The sequence below is a fragment of the Rattus rattus genome, chromosome 3, assembly GCF_011064425.1.
Source record: "Rattus rattus isolate New Zealand chromosome 3, Rrattus_CSIRO_v1, whole genome shotgun sequence".
In the NCBI taxonomy this organism is placed as follows: domain Eukaryota; kingdom Metazoa; phylum Chordata; class Mammalia; order Rodentia; family Muridae; genus Rattus; species Rattus rattus.
In genome coordinates, this window is record NC_046156.1 from 86256917 (window position 1) to 86275391 (window position 18475).

Genomic DNA, 18475 nt, shown 5'->3' on the forward strand with positions numbered 1-18475 from the left:
ATGTCAGGGAGCATGTGGGGAGGTCAGGGCACCACTTTTGGGAGTTGGTTCTCTCTTTCCTGGATCAAACTCAGGGCATCAAGCTCAACATCAACCACACTTACCCAATAAAAAGCCATCTTGCTAGACCTATTCTTGGATCTTCCAATCAGAGTTAGGAATATTTTCAGCAAGTTATCTCCCACACCTCCATGGAAAATATCTTGTTATTAATTGGAAAGTTATGTTGTTCCACATAGCTTATGACCAGGAGTTACAGAGAGCTCTGCCACTACTCTCTTCCATAAAGGAACATCCGTTATCCGTACAACCTTAAATAGTAGAAAGCGTCCCAGTTCATGATGTCCAGACTGTGGTCCTGCTAGAAACGGCTCAAATCATCACCGACGGTCCTGCCTTTCACTTGGGGTTATTTGCTTCGTCTGTAGCTGGGTTGAACAGACTCTATGCTTGAGAATTCAGAGGCCGAGAGTGTGAAGCTGCAGAGACATCAACGCTGTAGCCAAGCAGTTGTGCTGCTCATGGGAATTTCAAAGTTCTGATGGTTACCACAATTTTTACTGAAAAGGGAGTTATGTTTATAAGCATGCACACTGCCAAGGCCACCTTCTATTTTTATTTTTGTTACTGTTAAGCATGGTGACTGAATAGAAAACCTAACATCTCTCTCACACTGGAGTTGTTATTAGAGAAGGAGCTGCACTTGTTTTAGTGAGCACAGTTTGCTCATGTGACTAAGGAGCTAAGTCAAGAACTGCTGAGCTGCTTCGTGTGGAAAAGCAAATAAGCTGTGTTTTACTCCAGGTGTGTGTGTGTGTGTTTGTATTTGTGTCTGTGTATGTGTGTGTGTGTCTGTGTGTGTGTCTCTGTGTGTGTGTGTCTGTGTGTATGCGTCTCTGTGTGTGTCTGTGTGTGTCTCTGTCTGTGTATGTGTGTGTTGTGTGTGTGTCTGTGTGTGTGTGTGTGTGTGTGTGTGTGTGTGTGTGTCTGTGTGTGTGTGTGTCTGTGTGTGTGTCTCTGTGTGTGTGTCTGTGTGTGTGTCTCTGTGTGTGTGTGTCTGTGTGTGTGTCTGTGTGTGTCTGTGTGTGTGTGTGTGTGTGTGTGTCTGTGTGTGTGTGTGTGTGTGTGTGTGTGTGTGTGTGTGTGTGTGTCTGTGTGTGTGTCTGTGTGTGTGTGTGTGTGTGTGTGTGTGTGTGTGTGTGTGTGTGTGTGTGTGTGTGTGTGTGTGTGTGTGTGTGTGTGTGTGTGTGTCTGTTTGTGTCTGTGTCTGTGTCTGTGTGTATGTGTCTCTATGTGTGTCTGTGTGTGTGTGGCTCTGTGTGTGTGTGTGTGTGAGTTTGTGTGTCTCTGTGTGTGTATGTGTGTGTGTGTGTGAGTGTGTGTGTGTGTCTCTGTGTGTGTCTGTGTGTGTGTCTCTGTGTGTGTTTGTGTGTTTGTGTCTCTCTCTGTGTGTGTGTCTGTGTGTATGTGTCTCTGTGTGTGTGTGTGTGTGTGTCTCTGTGTGTATCTGTGTGTGTGTGTGTGTGTGTGTGTGTGTGTGTGTGTGTGTGTACCGGGTGTGGAAGAAGGAATGGCAGTGTGGTGATGAAGCCATCACAAGATGGGACCCATCTCTGCCAACATTGTCTGGGTGTAACAAATATCCTTTTGTTTAAGGGTAATAGGCCTCCAATTGTTCGTTGGCAGGTGGTTGAAATCGTGACTGGTTTTCAACACAGTAACTGATGATTTGAACAAGAACACGCCAACTATATAGCAAGTAGATTTTGTTCTTCAACTGGCGCTATAAAACCTACATGGTAAAGAGGGAAGAGGAGGGCTACAGAACTAAGGATATTAGAAAAAAACATAAGGAATACTATTTATTCTAGGTTTCTCCAAAATTAAATACTCCCCCCACCCCCGTGTGTGTGTGTGTGTGTGTGTGTGTGTGTGTGTGTGTGTGTGTGTGTGTAGGTATATAGTTTAAATTACTTTATGCCATGAGCCATAGACTAACAAAAACCCAAGTAGTAGGCCTGAGGAGGCTCCTCTTGAGCTATTAGTCAAGGGACTCCTCGAGACCCACAGAACAATGTAAGGCCACATGGCTGCCCTTGGATGCTTCTCCAAATGCAAAGGTGAGGTGTATTTGCTGAACGCACCACATACTTAGGACACGGTCGACATAGAGCTGCTTCTGATCCGGAAGCTTCCTTCCTGAGGACTGGTTCTTACAGTATCAGATGTTATGCAAGCTACCAAGGGAGAGGAGCAATCGGTAGTCCCACTTACCTGTAAAGCTTATGGACCACAAGAATAACTAAACTGGCAAGAAATTCACAAGGACACAACAGTGGCACCTTTATCTTGGGAGCAACCAGTAGTTATTTAATAAGTCCTAAGGCCCATTTAACAGGAGAGAAATGCAAGGCTGGAACTGGAAACCTAGCCAAGTTCTGACTGGAGAGAGGTCATAAACCCCAGAGAATCTCCTGCCATTTTCCTAAACCAATAGAATTTCTGCATCTGCATTTGCAGGATGTATGAGTTACTTAAAGCTCAGGGGGAATTGTTGAAGAAGGGGCAGGAAGGTTGTAAGAGGCAGGGGTCCAGGGGCTGTGCTGTGATGTCCAGGGGCTGTGCTGTGATATCGTGTCCCTAGACATAACAAGGTCAGTGTATCTGTGATCCTTCACGAACATGGCTGCCTGAACAAGAACAGCACAAAGACCACGTCAACTGACATGCCACTGCAGAGATTCCACGTGGCTCCACCCCTAGATGAAGAACTATGAGTGGACAATGGTTGGTGAGAAAGGGGGCAGGGTGGGGGGCTCGATTTTCTCCATGGTTGAGTTCCCGCAAAACCCTATTCCATAACTCCAAGTGACCAAACCTGGAGACTGGTAGGTATGACCAAAGGTAAATGGATTCAGTAATATATATATATATATATATAATATATATTTACATATATTTTAAACATATATTTAAATTAGTCAATTTGGGAGGGGCAAGAGAGGGACTGCTGAGGGACATGGGAGGGACATGTAGATTTGGTACTCATCTATGAAGGTCTAGAAAAAAAAAAACACTTTAAGAAAAAAAAAAAAAACCTACTTCATAGAGAAAGATTTCCCTTAAGAAGATGAAGCTACATCAGGTTCATGACTTTTCAAGTCACTGCTGGGTAACTTAACTGCAAATCCTAAGCACACCCCCCCCCACACACACACTATTTTTAATAAATTAATTCTATTGGCACTTTCTTTGACATTATAGCTGCTCCCACACCTCAGCTAGAGTGGGGTGGATGGCTCAAGGGAAGCATTGTCACTGACTTTGTTCCAAAGGACCTCCTCTCTATTGGTCTGCTCTTTCCACAGCTCCCAGCTGTTTCTTGGCTGGGCTTCATCCTTCTGTGTTGCCGTAGGAGCCAGAGGATGAAGTCAGAGGGCTTGCAGCTCATCAGCACCGTGGAAGCCCAATGTGCATTCTCTTTGCCCTGCTAATGCTTACAACAGAATCTTTAGGGGATATTCCATGACTGTTTGGAGACTCTGGAATTCTTTCCAGGTAGTATTTCCCCAGGAGCCTCACGCTCGCACATTATCCAGCCAGGCAGCTGCGCAGTCCTGTGGGTGCTTTGTGTCCACTCACCTCAGCACTGAGGCATGCATGGGCTTACTATGTCTCTGCTGGGGCTTGTTTGGCTTGCCAGTTGGCACAATTGAGGAGGACCTTTGGCAGTTCCACTTTAGCATCCACCAGTGCAGTGACTTTGTTCCCCTTGGATTAACCAAGGATTTGATTAATCTTCAAGCATTAACCAAGGATGAACTACATAGTCTCAGGTCACTTTTTCTTAAGTTTGAGATGAAGGGTAGATACCAGGGAAACGGATAGGGCTAAAATCAACACCCTCAAGCCCTTCCCAGAGTTGAGTGCCTGCGTTCTACTGGTAAAGAGTGATCTGCCTCACAAGTCATGTGAGGTCAGAAATCTCTCATGAGGCTGTGGCTAACATTACTTTAAGCAATGTATCCCGGGAAGGAAGTGCTTGATAAGATTTGTACCCAATTCCTCAGCAGCTGGCAACAAAGTTATCATTATGTGACCAGCATAGCTCACCAAAGAGCAAGGAAACCAGAAAAAGAAACATTTCCCTGGGCCTGAAATCTTAGAGAAATTTGTCACAGAGATACAATGGCAATTTGTTTAACAATGACTGGTTATTTATTTAGGTCAAGTTCTCACTATGCAATCCAGGCTGTCCTCTAATTCATTTATTAATTCATCAATTAATTCATAATTCTCTTGCCTCAGTTTCCCCAAGTGCTGACATTGCAGGCACATGCTATTAAATCCGGCTTTCTCCGATTCTGATGAGAAGCATTACAGATGAACATCCTTTTTTATGTTTGTTTGGAGAGAAGGTCCCAACCTTGAGGCTGTCCTCGAACTCATGTATAATCCATGCTGGCCTCTAAATTGCAGGGATCCTTGCCTTAGGATTATAGGTTTGACCCACTACATCTGACGTGGAATACATTCTTCTTATTGTGTGTGTGTGTGTGTGTGTGTGTGTGTGTGTGTGTGTGTGTGTGTGTGTGATGGTGGGGTTGTTTCTAGACAGGGTTTCTCTGTGTGGTCTTGACTGTCCTAGAACTAGCTCTGTAGACTAGGCTGGCTACTAACTCATGAGAACCCACTGCTTCTGCCTCCCACATGCTGAGATTAAAAATGTGTGCCATCACTGTCTGGCATGAAACCCATTTTCTGGGTTACGGTCCATGTTAATTCTCATAGAGTTAAGGACTATCTCAAGTTAGGTGGGGTTGGTATGTTGATGACTACAGCTGAAATCACTTAAGGAACTCTGCAGGAACGGGCCTGTATTTTCCTGTCTGCAGCAAACAGAGATATTCTTGTGGGAAGGATCTTCAGGTAGGAAGATCAGAAAGTATCCTTGCTGGCCAGAGACCGTTAGATTAGGCTACAATGACCTCTTTGAATAAATATGCTCATTGAAGTAATCCTTAGATTCTACTAGCCTCTGCCAGTCCCCATCTTTTTACTATCTTTTAGAAACAGCCCTAGAACTTGCCTCCTAATATAAACATATGTTCACGCTGTCATTCCTTAAGAATTTATTTCTTTGTCTAAGACAGTATACAAGCTTCTACCGTCCTTAGCTTTATTTATGTGTATGAGCGATTTTCAGTGTAAGTATATGCCACGTGCGTGCAGAGCCAGGCGAGAGCAAGCATTAGATCCCCTAGAACTGGAGTTACATGCAGCTGCGAGGGGTCCACTACCATGTAGGGAACCGAACTTGGGAAGAATAGTAAGTGCTTTTAACTGCTGAGTTGCCTCTGGTCAGTTAAAAAACAAACAAAACCGTGTTTATCTGTTATAAAGTGTGGTTTGTAATGTGCATGTATGCATACATCACATGCATGCCGGGTGCTCCCAGAGTCTAGAAGAGAGCATCAGATTCCCCTGCAACAGTTGAGAGCTGCGGTGTGTGTCTTCTGGAAGAGCAGCCAGTGCTGACTTCCTGTTTCAAAATTCAAGACAGATGGTTTTCAAGCAAGGGGTCTGAGGAGCACCAAGAAATTGTCAATGTAGCACAGTGGGTTTGCTTCTCCACGTCGGGAACTGAATATGCCAGGGGAGCACTGGAGCTGAACTACATCCCCCGCTCAGATTTCACATTTCAGTTCATCATCTCTCTGATATATCTGCAGCAAAAGCACGTATTTCCCATCCTTTATCTTTTTCCTTTATCTTTCTTTAAAAAATTCTATCACAAAGGGATTATTGGGAGTGTCTATAGCATAACAGAAGAGACCCAAAGCAGCTGAACTTTTTTTTGCAGCCCAAAGTTTTGGGAGTCTGAAGCACCAACACATGGGACTTTTAGGTTTATGACTTTTAGGCTTTGGTCACTCTACTTGAATTGTAAGTTCTGGTCTCTCTTTTCCAGGCCAAGACTATCGTCTATAGAGCGCACGAATCACTATCCATAAACCGGAGCAACGCTGATGCTCAGCGTGGAGCAGTCTTATTGCTAAGGCTCCTCTTCTCTGCCCCTTCCCCATGTTTGGTTACAGAAATCTCTAACAGAGTCGGGAACTCTAAGGACTTGTAAACCATACTCCTTGAAGGCACAGTTGTAGCCATTTTTCTTCCTTTCTCCTTCCTCTACTCCCCCTCTTTCCATCTTGTCTTCGAGATCAAGCCTTGCTGTGTATCTTAGGCAGGCTTGAAATTAGCGATGCAGCCCACACTGACCGGCAGCGGAGGGCGATGTGAGCTGTGGAATGGAGTTTCTCTGTGAAAGTGAAAAACCACTACTGAGTTTTCTGATCCAGAGTGTAAGAGAGGACGCGGAGGAAGCAGACGAAGGCTTAGGCGTGCCTAAACCGGGGGACCGAAGCCTCACGGGGACGGACGAGCGCCAGTGACTTCACTGGCCTGAGCAAGGAACTTGTGAGGTAACAATGGAAGAAGGCAGAGAGTTGCCAGCCGTGCGGGCGTGGTCCTAATAAGCAGCTTCCCCGTCCCCCCAACCTCCAGCCTCCTCCAGAAGCCGCCGGTCGCCCGCGCGTCCCGCCTTCACGAGGTCCTGGCGCCAGCCCTGCCCCCAAGGCGGGGCCCAGGCCACTGAGGATCATCAGTCGGGACCGCCCTCCGCTAGGGCGCTTCCGCGCCACACTCAGTGCGCAGGCGCCTGGCCCGCGGCCGTTGGCGTTCAAAGGCCGCCCGGGCCCTCTCATTGGCGGAGGCGGCGCAGTTGAAAGCCACTGTCGCGCCGCGGGCTCCGCCCCCGCTGGGCACCTGAGGACTCAGGCGAGCGCTTTGCAGTGTCCGCACCAAGCTGCTCCGGAGCCATCGCTGTGTGCACCGTCGCCCGCCTCGCGGTGAGTAAGCCGGCTCGGCCCGGGAGGCGGTTCGGGGCCTCTCGATTCCCGAGTGCCGGCTGTCCCGGGCGTTCACCGCGAACTAGAGGATGGGGAGGCGGGCGGGTTCCGGAGGGCGTGCGCTCGCCTCACGCCCGAGTGGAGCAGCGGCGCTCTGAGCTGCGGGCAGGATCGTGGCCATAAGGGTCGGTGGGTGAGCCTAGCGGACCCCACAAGACCGTGCGGGGCTGGTGAGTCCGGGGCATCCTGGAGAAGGGGAAGGAACGACTGCTATCTTCAGCCACTTCTTTGTTTGGAGTTCACGTAGGACTTATGCCCATTTTACAGATGTGAACCTTCATAGCTAAAACTGACCGAGTTTCTCAGCATTTCAAAGACAACCGAGACGTGGGCGAATGTATTGAAGGAATAATTTAATGTCAGTAGTTTCGAGTTGGGGGAAATCTACGCGTGTGGATATTTCCAGTCATCTTGCTGGGTTTAAATAATGTAGCACGGCATGGACGTGCACGCCTGTGATCCCAGTATGGGGGCAGTCAGAGGCAGCAGGCTTTCTTGTGAGTTCCAGGTCGTCAATGAGGACTATACTATTAGACCTGGTCTCAAAACAGCAGCAGCAACAACAAAACCAAACCGAAGAATGAGTGTTCAGTTCCCACCATTACATTGGTTAATTTTGACCAGACTTCTAGATAATTTATGTTGTTAAAAAGTCCTTTGTGTAGAAATGGTTGGGATTTTCAAGATGAAGTATTTACTACAGGCAAAATCTGAAACATTAAATTGTTTTAATTTTAGAATAACAAAAGATCCTGGAAAAGTTGAAGAAGATAAAGTATATTCAGTATCCAGATCAGGAGATTAACAGACCCAGGTAAGCTCTGGGAAGGTAACTGTATATATGAAGAAACTTTAGTACATTACACTGTGTGATTTCTGGGCCATGATGTAAAAATTAAAGTCTCTTGAAATAAGATGTATATTGGTAGTGTATAAAATTTTAACCAATTTATGGAGGAACCATAAAGTGAGAAATAACCTAATCCGAAAGATTTTTCAGTTTTTTGACTTTTGATTTTTTTCCCCCCCTAGACGTTGTTTTGCTTTGTAGCCCTGGCTGTCCTGGATACTTGCTGTGTAGACCAGGATGGTCTCTGACTCAGAGATTCCCTTGCCTCTGCGAGTGCTGGGACTAAAGCCATCACTGCCCAGCTAAAAGATTCCCACTTTTATCTAACAGAAGTTGTATAAGGATGTATGTGTCTGAAGGCTGCACACAAAATGGAATTGCTTTACACATCCACAGACTGCGGTTACTGTTCTAGCTGCCTTTATTCCTATTTGCCCAGTATTACACATTGATCTACATTTCTAGTGACCCAAGATACTGTATTTTAGCCTGGTAAAGTAAAATTTTGACTTTAGGTAATCTATATACTGACATTGCCTTTCAGCAAGTGTGTTGCTGAATGTTTTCCATTAGTTTTTTAAAACTTTGTATAAGTACACTCACTGTCTTCAGACACACCAGAAGAGGGCATCAGATCCCATTATAGATGGTTGTGAGCCACCATGTGGTTGCTGGGAATTGAACTCAGGACCTCAGCTCTTAACTGCTGAGCCATCTTTCCAACCCTAAAAAAATATTTTAAAAATTTCAATTAAAGCTTTAATTTCTCATTCAATTCCTGGTTAAGTTGCATTAAGAGCTTCTTTCATAGTTTTGTGGAATCGATTGATATTAAAATGAAACAGAACAAAAGAGTAAAGACTTAGCATTAGATAGTTATAGTATTTTTTTAAAAGTGTAATTGTATCTAGTACAGTCAGTGCTACACAGAGAAATCCTGTCTTTCAAAAGGAAAAAGGTATAATTTTATATTTATACATGAAAATATTTTAATTTCTTTTCAACTGAAAATGAACATACAGTATATAATATAGGTCTCAACACCAGATTTCATATATGCATATAGTGACTGACAAAAGTTTATTTTAAATTTTTGTCCTATGGAAGTATATAAGTGGCAGAATCATAGCAATTCTCCCCTCCACCCGCCTCTCTCAAGTCAGTAATCTCACACATTAGACTTTTTATCAGTTAGGGCCACAAGGCTGTGCAGAATTGGGTGTAGCAACACCTGAGTTTTCCCAGGCTTCTCGCTGACTCACTAGAAGTCCTGTGGCAAGTCGTGGAGCACTGTGGTTTGGGAAACATAATTTCTTTGGAGATTGTAAAATATAATTGGACCCTGTGTGCACATGGCTTGCAGTCTCAGCACTCAGAGGTGGAGGAATTGAAGGTCAGCTTTCCTATGTGCGCAGTTTGAGGTCAGCCTAGAACAGGAGACCCAGTTCAATGAAGGAAAAATATTGAGTATTTTATAACTCATGTTCAAAGAGAGCATTTTACTGTTAATGAATTAAAGTCTGAAAGTGCAGGATCAGGAGTTGTATATTTAATACTGGTTATTATATCTGGTATTCTTGTAGACACCGTAGAAGCTCAGTCTTGTAAAAAAGGATGAGAAATTTAGAAGTGTTTACATTTAAACACAAGAAATTTGTGAAACACAAATAGATAATTGAGCTTTGTGTTTCATCTCAGTATTAAAACAACCTGTTTGATTACTTAAATCGAAGTGGGTTATCTTGCTTAATTATCAGATTTTACTTGGGATTTTAGTACTCATTGGAGGAAAATACATTCTACATGGCTTATTTTTGTTACTTTTTAAAAGCATAACTAATTCAAATTGATTAAAATTTATAATCTGGCAGAGGAAATAAAGTAGCTATGAAAAGGTTTCATAGTTTTTGTATTTTGCAGTGCATACATTTACCATCGATCCTTTCGGTAATGTGGACATTCAGTGCCAGAACACGTATGCACATTGGTGTGTAGTCATTGGGACAGCTGGTTCTCTCCATCTTTTCATCTTGCCAAGTTCTGGTTCTGTACTCGTTAAACAGTAGCTGCCTTCTCTTCTCCCCGAGGCTGCGGTCCCCACCGTTCCACTTTCTGTTTCTAGTTTGATACTTGCATTGTTTTTTGAAAATCTTGTGTGGTTACACCTTTTCACCCTCCATTGCCTTCACTGAGTGAATTATTTTAGGTTTCCTGTTATTCAGTTAACAAGCTTCACTTAGTTGTGTGGAGAGTGAGCCTAGAACCTTGCTCTGTCACTGCTGCTCAGGCCCGGCCTAGCCATGGTTGGGCTGCTTTTAATGTACTCAGTAGTCATTTTTGCTAATTTGCTAATTATATGTTTTTGGAAATGAGTCTCCTTTTAGTTTCTATTATCTCTGCTACTGTACTGTCTTGAAATTTGCATGCTTAAATTTGTATTTTGGGACAGATGAACAAGAAATTGTTTCATGACCATTTGAAAGAATTCATCATCGAAGCTTGCCCCGACCCACCCTCCACGACAGTACTTTTTTAACTTGTAAAATGTTCGTTTGCTTTATTTTCCTGGATCAGTCTCAGTAGTTTGAATTGATTTGTTCAATACTTTGAATACTTCATTTGATGTAAGTCATCAGATATATTAGTGTGGAGCTGTGCAAGATACTCTGTTTACTTTTGGCCTTTCTCTCATTTTGTTCCTTTTCTCTGTATTTTTTTCTCTAGTCAGTACCTTCTTGCTCTTTTCTCAGGAAGAAGTGTCTGAGGTTCTCACACTCCTCATGCTTGCTGGGAAGCTGCCACTGCTATGTTGTTTTTGTTGATATGTGTGGGTAAATCACACAGGTACAGAATGCTGGGGTAATATCTTTTTCCTTCTCGAACTTAAGGACATTTTGCATATTGTTTTCTGGAACCATTTCTTTTTGCTTTGTTTGCTGGCTGCTTTTTCATGACATTTTTCAAATGTTTATTTGAAAACTTGGTTAGCTGTGTTCCAAGGACTTTTCACTTGTAGGTCTGGCATCCTAGTGCTGTTTTACAAAATCTAGTCAGCCTAGACTTTTTATACAGCATCTGGGTGCTAGGTGTGCTGGTTTGGGTGACAGTGTCCCCCCTGGCTTCAGGCATTTGCGATGAACACTTGTCCCCAGTTGGTAGGGAGCACTGTTGGAGAGATGATGCAGCCTTGAGGAGGGACGTGTCACTGCAGGGTGGGGGGACTTTAGAGTTGAAAGTCTTACCTCACGGTTAGTTTCTTCTCTCTGGTTCAAGCTGAGATTCTCCTAGCTCCCTCCCCCCCAGCCCCCTTGTCCTCATTATGAACTCTAACCCTCTGGAACTGTAAGCCCAAATTAACTGTCTTCTATGAATTGCCTTGGTCATGGCATTTTGTCACAGCAACAGTAACCCACATTCGTGGCTTCTTAAGGATCATACCTACAACTCAGGATAGCTTTTTATAAAAGTCCAAGTTAGTCATTTGGCTTATACAAAATTACAACATTTTCTGGGGGTGGTGGTGGTCAATAGAGTTCATTTCTAGATAAGTTATATTAATTAAAGAACGTGTGCATTTATGGCTCTAGGGGAGAACTGTATTTTTTTTTTTTTTAAAGAACTTACTGTGTTCTTGGCAGCCACAAACTTTTAATTCTCTTGTCAACTCCCTCTGCTGATGATGTTTTCTTGCATTGTGCACTTCTGCCTGGCCACTTGTAGGATTGTCTGTCTGTCTTAATAATTTTTATTTTTAGCTGTATGCTGATTAAATGAAACAACTTACATTAATATAGAAGCTTGCAGTTATGTTTTTCTACTCCCTGTTCTTGTTCTTCAAAACCTATCATACTCCTAATGTTATCTTTTAGTTTTCACTTCTGTGTTTCTTTATCCTTTATTTTTTTCCCCCTGAGACCAGTTCTTTGTAGTCCAGGTGGGCCTCAAGCTCAGTGGTTCCTACTGCTTCCGCCTCCCAAGTGCTGGGGTGAAAGGCTTGCTCTCCTCTGTGCCACTTTCACTTCTGTTAGTCTAAATAATGTTTTAAATGTACTTAATTTCTTTTTCTTTCCCTTTTTTGTCTAACAAGATGGCTCAGTGACTGAGTGCTTGTCACATGACCCTGACTACTAGCATTCAGTCCTTGGAAAATGTGGAGGAAGGAGAGAACTGACTTTTGCTAATTTCCTGTGCTTTACATTCATTTACTCAGACATCTTAACACTTCCAAAGAGTGAACATTTGACACTTTTATTGCTTTTCTTTAATAAGGAAAATTGTAGTTGTTTTTACCCATCCCCCATGTAATTTTGTTGTTTGGTAAATCACTATTTGGTGTTTATAAATATGTTAAAATGTATATACTATTCTTTTTCATGGTTTTATTTTTTCTCATTACCCTTCAGTATGTTGAGACACAAGTAATCCTATCAGTTTTATTGCATGTATGGTATGTATGTATGTATATATGTATATATGTATGTAATGTATGTATATCTCTATGTATATATGTATGTAATATATGTATGCATGTATATGTATGTTTGTGTATGTAATATGTGCATGTATGTATATATATGTTTGTGTGTATGTAATTTATGTATGTATGTGTGTATATTTGTATGTATATATGTATATAATGTATGTATGTATATGTGTGTGTGTATATATATGTAGTATGCAAAGACATCCCTTTTGTAGTTGTCCGTTGCTTCTACATTGCTTGCAGAGTTGTTTTAGAGTTTGCTTTTCTGTTCTCTTGGTAAGACCTCCTTTATGCCTGCAGTAACATCTTTAGAAAAGTCCCCGCCCTCATCCTTCTGGTGTGGGGGCTTTATATTTAAATTTACTTATGTGTCTGTTAGTATATACCATAAGTCTGCTGTCCATGGAGGCCAGAAGAGGGCACCGCATCCTTGGAGCTGGAGTTACAGGCTCTTGTGAACTGTCTGATATGGGCACTGGGAATTAAACTCTGGGTCCACTGAAAGGGTAGCAAGTGTTCTTAACAGCTGAGCTGCTTCTCGTTGCTCAGTAGTTTGCTGTGTTTTGTTTTTTTCATGATAGTGTTATGGGTGCCCTTAGGGAAGCTTGCTGAGGCATTGCTTCATTGCCTTGGAGGGTCCAGTGCTGCCACTGATGCTCTTATTGTTGCTATTGATACTTTGTTTGCAAGCTTCTTATAACTTAAAGTTGAGATGTTGGGTCTTTAGATAGATTCTCAGGCACATTGTGACTTCCCTGTTCCCCAAATCTTTATGTGTACATGCCCTCCCCTTCAAGAGCATGTGTGGTCAGAGGACCAACCACCTCCTAATTGAGAGTGGGTCATTTTTTTACCCCTGCCTCCATCTTGCTGTCTGATATTGGGGATCCAACTCAGTTGTCAAGCTTGGGTGGCAAATGGTTTACCCACTGAGCCATCCCCCTCACCCCCGCCTCCAGCTTCCTGTGAGATCTAAAATAGAGCTATGAAGATTTAATAATACTAGAACTATTTAACATATATACAAACTCATCTTAAACTCTATTTTGTTTTTGCAGTTTTACTAGCAGATATTAAACTGGATTGACTGTGTATGTACACTGCTTCCATTTTCGGTATTCCGTCATTGTGTATTTTGACATCATTGAAATACTCAGAGAAATGTTTGTTTTGACGGGTTCACTCCCCAGCTCTCTGTGGGCGTGGTGACAATTGTCAAGGCTTGTAAACTGCATTCACTTGCATTTCTTTTCAGTGACTGTTGTCTTCTGTACTGCTGCCCAACCATTACTTTCCTGGAATCCTAGATAGTCATCACTTAGTTCCTACATGCCACAACTTGGCTCATTATGGATCCTGAATATTGTCATGGTATCTTTTCTGATAGGCTCTATATTGCTTCTATCAGATTTTATTATTAACAAGAAAAGTAAAAGGGGCTGGAGAGATGGCTCAGTGGTTAAGAGCACTGATTGCTCTTCCAAAGGTCCTGAGTTCAAATCCCAGCAACCACATGGTGACTTACAACCATCTGTAATGAGATCTGATGCCCTCTTCTGGTGTGTCTGAACAGCTATAGTGTACTTATAATTAATAAATAAATAAATCTTAAAAAAAAAAGTAAAAGCCCAGATTGCTATTAAAAGTACTATTGTTTAGATACTATTTCTGACCTTATATTATAGGAAGCTTACATTCTAATACATAGATATTGTAAAATTCATATAAAATCTTAAGTACTCGAAGTAAAATTAGTCTATCCAGTTAAATTTACAGGGGCACCTATGGAAGCAGCAGCCTCACAAAAGTAGGTGGCTAAGGAGCTAAGGGCTAAACAGATTTAGAAGGGAGTTAAGAAGAACAGTTATTTCTAAATGCTATTGCTACAAGCATCTTTTGGTGGTGTTTGGAACTGAATGCAGAGTACTAGACAAAACATTCTACTACTGAGCTATATCCCCAACCCTGTTTTTATGAACTTAATTTGGGTCTGGTTTTATATGGAATTTTTGTCAGCCTTTGTATTCTACATAAATAGCACCTAGGATTTTGTTATTTTAAACAGTGATATACTTGTTTTTTCCCCTGCCAAAGGCTAGTTTTTGAAGATTTATGGCTTGCACTGGGAACAATACAAAGGACTATAATAGTGGGCTGTAAAGCTGCCAGCCTCTACTTGTTCTCTCTTCCCCACAGTCCCCAGCAGGCCCCTCTTCCCTTCTTCCTCTTTCTGTCCTCTGTTCTCTGCCTCTATCCATTTTCCAGGTCCCAAATAAACTCCCTTTTATATTTAAAAAACAAAACTACCAGCCTCTGTGGAATCTCTGAGCTATTCCTGTTTTTTTCCTCTCGGTTTTAGGGATATTCTCAAAACATATCTTAAAAAAAGGCTTATTTTTATGTGTGTTGTCATCAGGTATGTGCAGGTATTGGTACATGTCAGATTCCCTGCTTTGTAGGTGGTTACATATGTAGCCTCCGGATGTGCTGTTAATTAAATTCCAGTCCTCTGCAAGAGCAAGTTTGCTGTCATAACCACTGAGCCATCTTTTCAGTCTCTCAAACATGTAAAATGATGAGTGGGATCTTTATTATTTGTTGTAGATTTTCATTTTTCAATCAGTGCTTGTTTGTCACTGCAGTCACTTTCAAACCGATTTTAATTGCAAAGACTAATTATAATTACCTTTCCCTTTCAAATCTTGAACTTAAAATTACTGCTTTAGAATACTGCAGCACAGGTCTGGATCTGTATAACTAACTCAGTGCTGTTTGCTTAGCATGTACAAGGCTTTGAGTTTTATTAGCATCTCAAAAAAGAGAAAGAGGGAGAAAGAAATAGGAATTGCTATGTGTGAAGCCAAACATAACTTGTAAGAAGCTATGATTGAGCTAGTTGTGATTCCTCATACCTACAACCATAGCAGTTATCTCAGGGAAAAAAAAAACAAAAACAAAAAACCAGATAACATCCTCATACCCTAGGATTTATTTCAGGAAAAAAAAAATCACATAACATTCTCTCCCTTTAAATTGAATAATTTTGCTAAGCCTAATGTTATGCAGATGTTTTAGTCATTACATGTGCAGTTTTACTTTGGTATCTAAGAATGTAACAACTTGCATATAGTAATTGTAATTAAGTAGATTTCAATTGAATTTTATTTAGTCGTTACATAGAATCCAGTTTGACTGATTTGGAGCATTACAAATTAGGGATTTTGTTGGAAAACAAACTTTTAAGGTGATATACTTACTCAGTATATTAGGAGCTGAATTATAAAGGAAGTGCCATCTAAGAAGAAATCTCAGTGCTTTTCTCTTAAATGGTGGATATAGTATGTTATTAATTTGAAAGTCATGCCTAAAACCTTATATGTGTGCCAGATGTGTGCTACATATAGACTTAATTTTTTGTTGTTGTTTTGACAGGAAATGCACAATTTTGAGGACGAGTTAACGTGTCCCATTTGTTATAGTATCTTTGACGATCCTCGTGTACTACCATGCTCTCATACATTTTGTAGAAACTGTTTGGAAAATGTTCTTCAGGCATCTGGTAACTTTTACATATGGAGACCTCTGCGAATCCCACTCAAGTGTCCTAACTGCAGAAGTATTATTGAAATTGCTTCGACTGGCATAGAATCCTTACCTGTAAACTTTGCATTAAGAGCAATTATTGAAAAGTACCAGCAAGAAGACCACCCAGATGTTGTCACCTGCCCTGAACATTACAGGCAACCATTAAATGTTTATTGTCTACTAGATAAAAAATTAGTTTGTGGCCATTGTCTTACTATAGGTCAACATCATGGCCATCCTATAGATGACCTTCAAAGTGCCTATCTGAAAGAAAAGGATACGCCTCAGAAGTTGTTTAAACAGTTAACCGACACACACTGGACAGATATCACTCGCCTTATTGAAAAGCTTGAAGAACAGAAATGTCATTCTGAGAAAATAGTTCAAGGTGATAAGGAAGTTGTTCTCCAGTATTTTAAGGAGCTTACTGATACGTTAGAACAGAAAAAGAAAAATTTTCTGGCAGCTCTCTGTGATGTTGGCAAGATGATTAATCAAGAATACACTCCAGAGATTGAAAGAATGAAGGAAATAAGAGAACAACAACTTGAGTTAATGACAATGACTACATCTTTACAAGATGAATCTCCACTTAAATTTCTTGAAAAAATTGATGATGTTCGCCAACGTGTGCAGATGTTGAAACAGAGACCACTTCCTGAGGTCCAGCCTGTTGAAATTTATCCTCGAGTAAGCAATGTATTAAAAGAAGAGTGGAGCAGAACAGAAATTGGACGCATTAAGAAAGCTGTCATCCCTGAAATGAGAATCTCTTCAAAAAGGATGCCATGTTCCTGGCCTGATAAGGATGAAAAAGAAATGGAATGTTTTAAAATTTTAAACATTGCTATAGTTTCACTAATTTCAGTGATACTAATGCTGATACTCCTTTTCAACCATCACATAATAACCTTCTTAAATGAAATTACTTCCATATGTTTCTCTGAAGTCTTTCTCTCTGTTTACCAAAGTTTATCTAAGAACTTATATGACTTAAAAAACACAGTATGCTACACTTTATATTTGTTAAAGGAATTTATGTGGAAAATAGTGTCTTGCTGAAAACCTAATTTACCAGTTTCATGTAGGTGTATTCTGTATAGCAGAGGCTAAGTATTGGTTGGTAGATCGAAAGGTCAGGGTGGCCTAAGGAGCAAATAAACATCTTTACATCTGTTCCAACAGACACACAGAAATACAACAGGCTTCCCAAGGTGGGGTAGAAGTGGTCGGAAAGGAGACATCTGAAATGCAACTCAAATCAAATTAGAAAACAAGTTTTGTTTTGAGTATTACTACTATACCTTGCTTTTATTGGCTTACTAGTCAATGCTTTATTCTGTTTAGTGTTTTAACTGTTACATGCTACAGTGGTTAACTTTGCAGTTCTTTGTATATGTAGATGTAAGATTATAAAAAATGACAAGCTCCTTGAGGTCCACAAGCCTAGTTTGATAGGATTTGAAGCTTTTCAATGTATAGATGGAGATGACATATACGTTGTTTAAAAAATCTAGGCCAGGATTGTCTAAACACCTTTTTTGGTCAATTAATAGATTTCAGAGCATTCATCCCAAGTAGTGCTGCTTGCTGCTTTTGGATAAATCATCTGTGTTTAGCACGGAGTTCAATTCAGCCTTGAGATCAGTGAGGTCTCAAAAACCAACCAACCAACAAGTTACAGAGCTAGAGCCCCTGCCTGGGCTGCTGAGCCCCCTGCCTGGGCTGCTGGCTCCAGCGCTGCACAGCAGACCAAGTATGCATTTGATTTTGTAGTGTTTTAACCTTCTTTTTAGATGACAATTATATGAAACGTATATTAAGACAATCATGTTGATGTGATTCATTTAATAGGTTTGCTATCATGTATGCTATATTCATCTTAAAATGGGCTCACCCTGTAGCTCACGTACTAGGGTTTCAAGTATGAGCTGCCACTATATCTGTTTAGTCTTGAAAAGAGGTCATTAAGTTGGAACCTTTAATTTTTGATAGGGACAACCATGATGCATGTGGTAGAACTTTGGTTCACTGCCATTGAAATTGAAAAACATTCCAGAAACCCCAAATGAGGTGCTCTTGAATTATCACCTCTGGACCTTATTTCAAATATCACTAAGTCCACTTATCAGAATCAGATTTTATCTAACAGTTACTATATACTGAGGCCATTTTGAAGTTGAGAAAGAATGGTCAGTTTTTAACAGATACCTGTCATTGTGTTACTTTTTTAAATGTAAATATTAGCAGGTGAAGAATATTAGCTAAGACATTTTTCAAGGGGTTACTAACTTTGTATAGATGAGGAAATAAAGTAACGAAGTGCAGTGTTGGTGTTAGCAGGTGGGAGAGAAACTGAAACTTCTATTTTAGTGTAAGACAGCATATACCCAGTATTACCTTTAGGCTTTGTATTGATATACTTGTTTTATATTTTTACCAGGAGGTTGAGTTTGTACAACTTAAAATGCATACATTTGGAAATTCTGGGTTTTATATGTAACAGTATATTTTAATAAACTTGATATTTTATTGAAAGTGGTGGCATAATCTCATATGGATTCTGGTTATTCTTTCTTGAAGACTTTT

At 41.1% G+C, this 18475-nt stretch overlaps 1 protein-coding gene across 2 annotated transcripts; it reads left to right on the top strand.

Moving 5' to 3' along the window:
• The first annotated feature begins 6800 nt into the window (after positions 1-6800).
• Trim59 (tripartite motif containing 59) lies at positions 6801-18436 on the top strand. 2 transcript variants are annotated; one of them, XM_032898264.1, is made up of 3 exons: positions 6801-6908; positions 7707-7778; positions 15731-18436. In XM_032898264.1, exon 3 carries the CDS (start codon positions 15737-15739, stop codon positions 16946-16948), a length of 1212 nt encoding a protein of 403 aa, XP_032754155.1. In that variant the 5' UTR covers positions 6801-6908; positions 7707-7778; positions 15731-15736; the 3' UTR covers positions 16949-18436. The 2 variants fall into 2 exon arrangements, with proteins under 2 accessions (XP_032754155.1, XP_032754156.1); XM_032898265.1 differs by lacking the exon at positions 6801-6908 and adding an exon at positions 7049-7138.
• Positions 18437-18475: the final 39 nt, after the last annotated feature.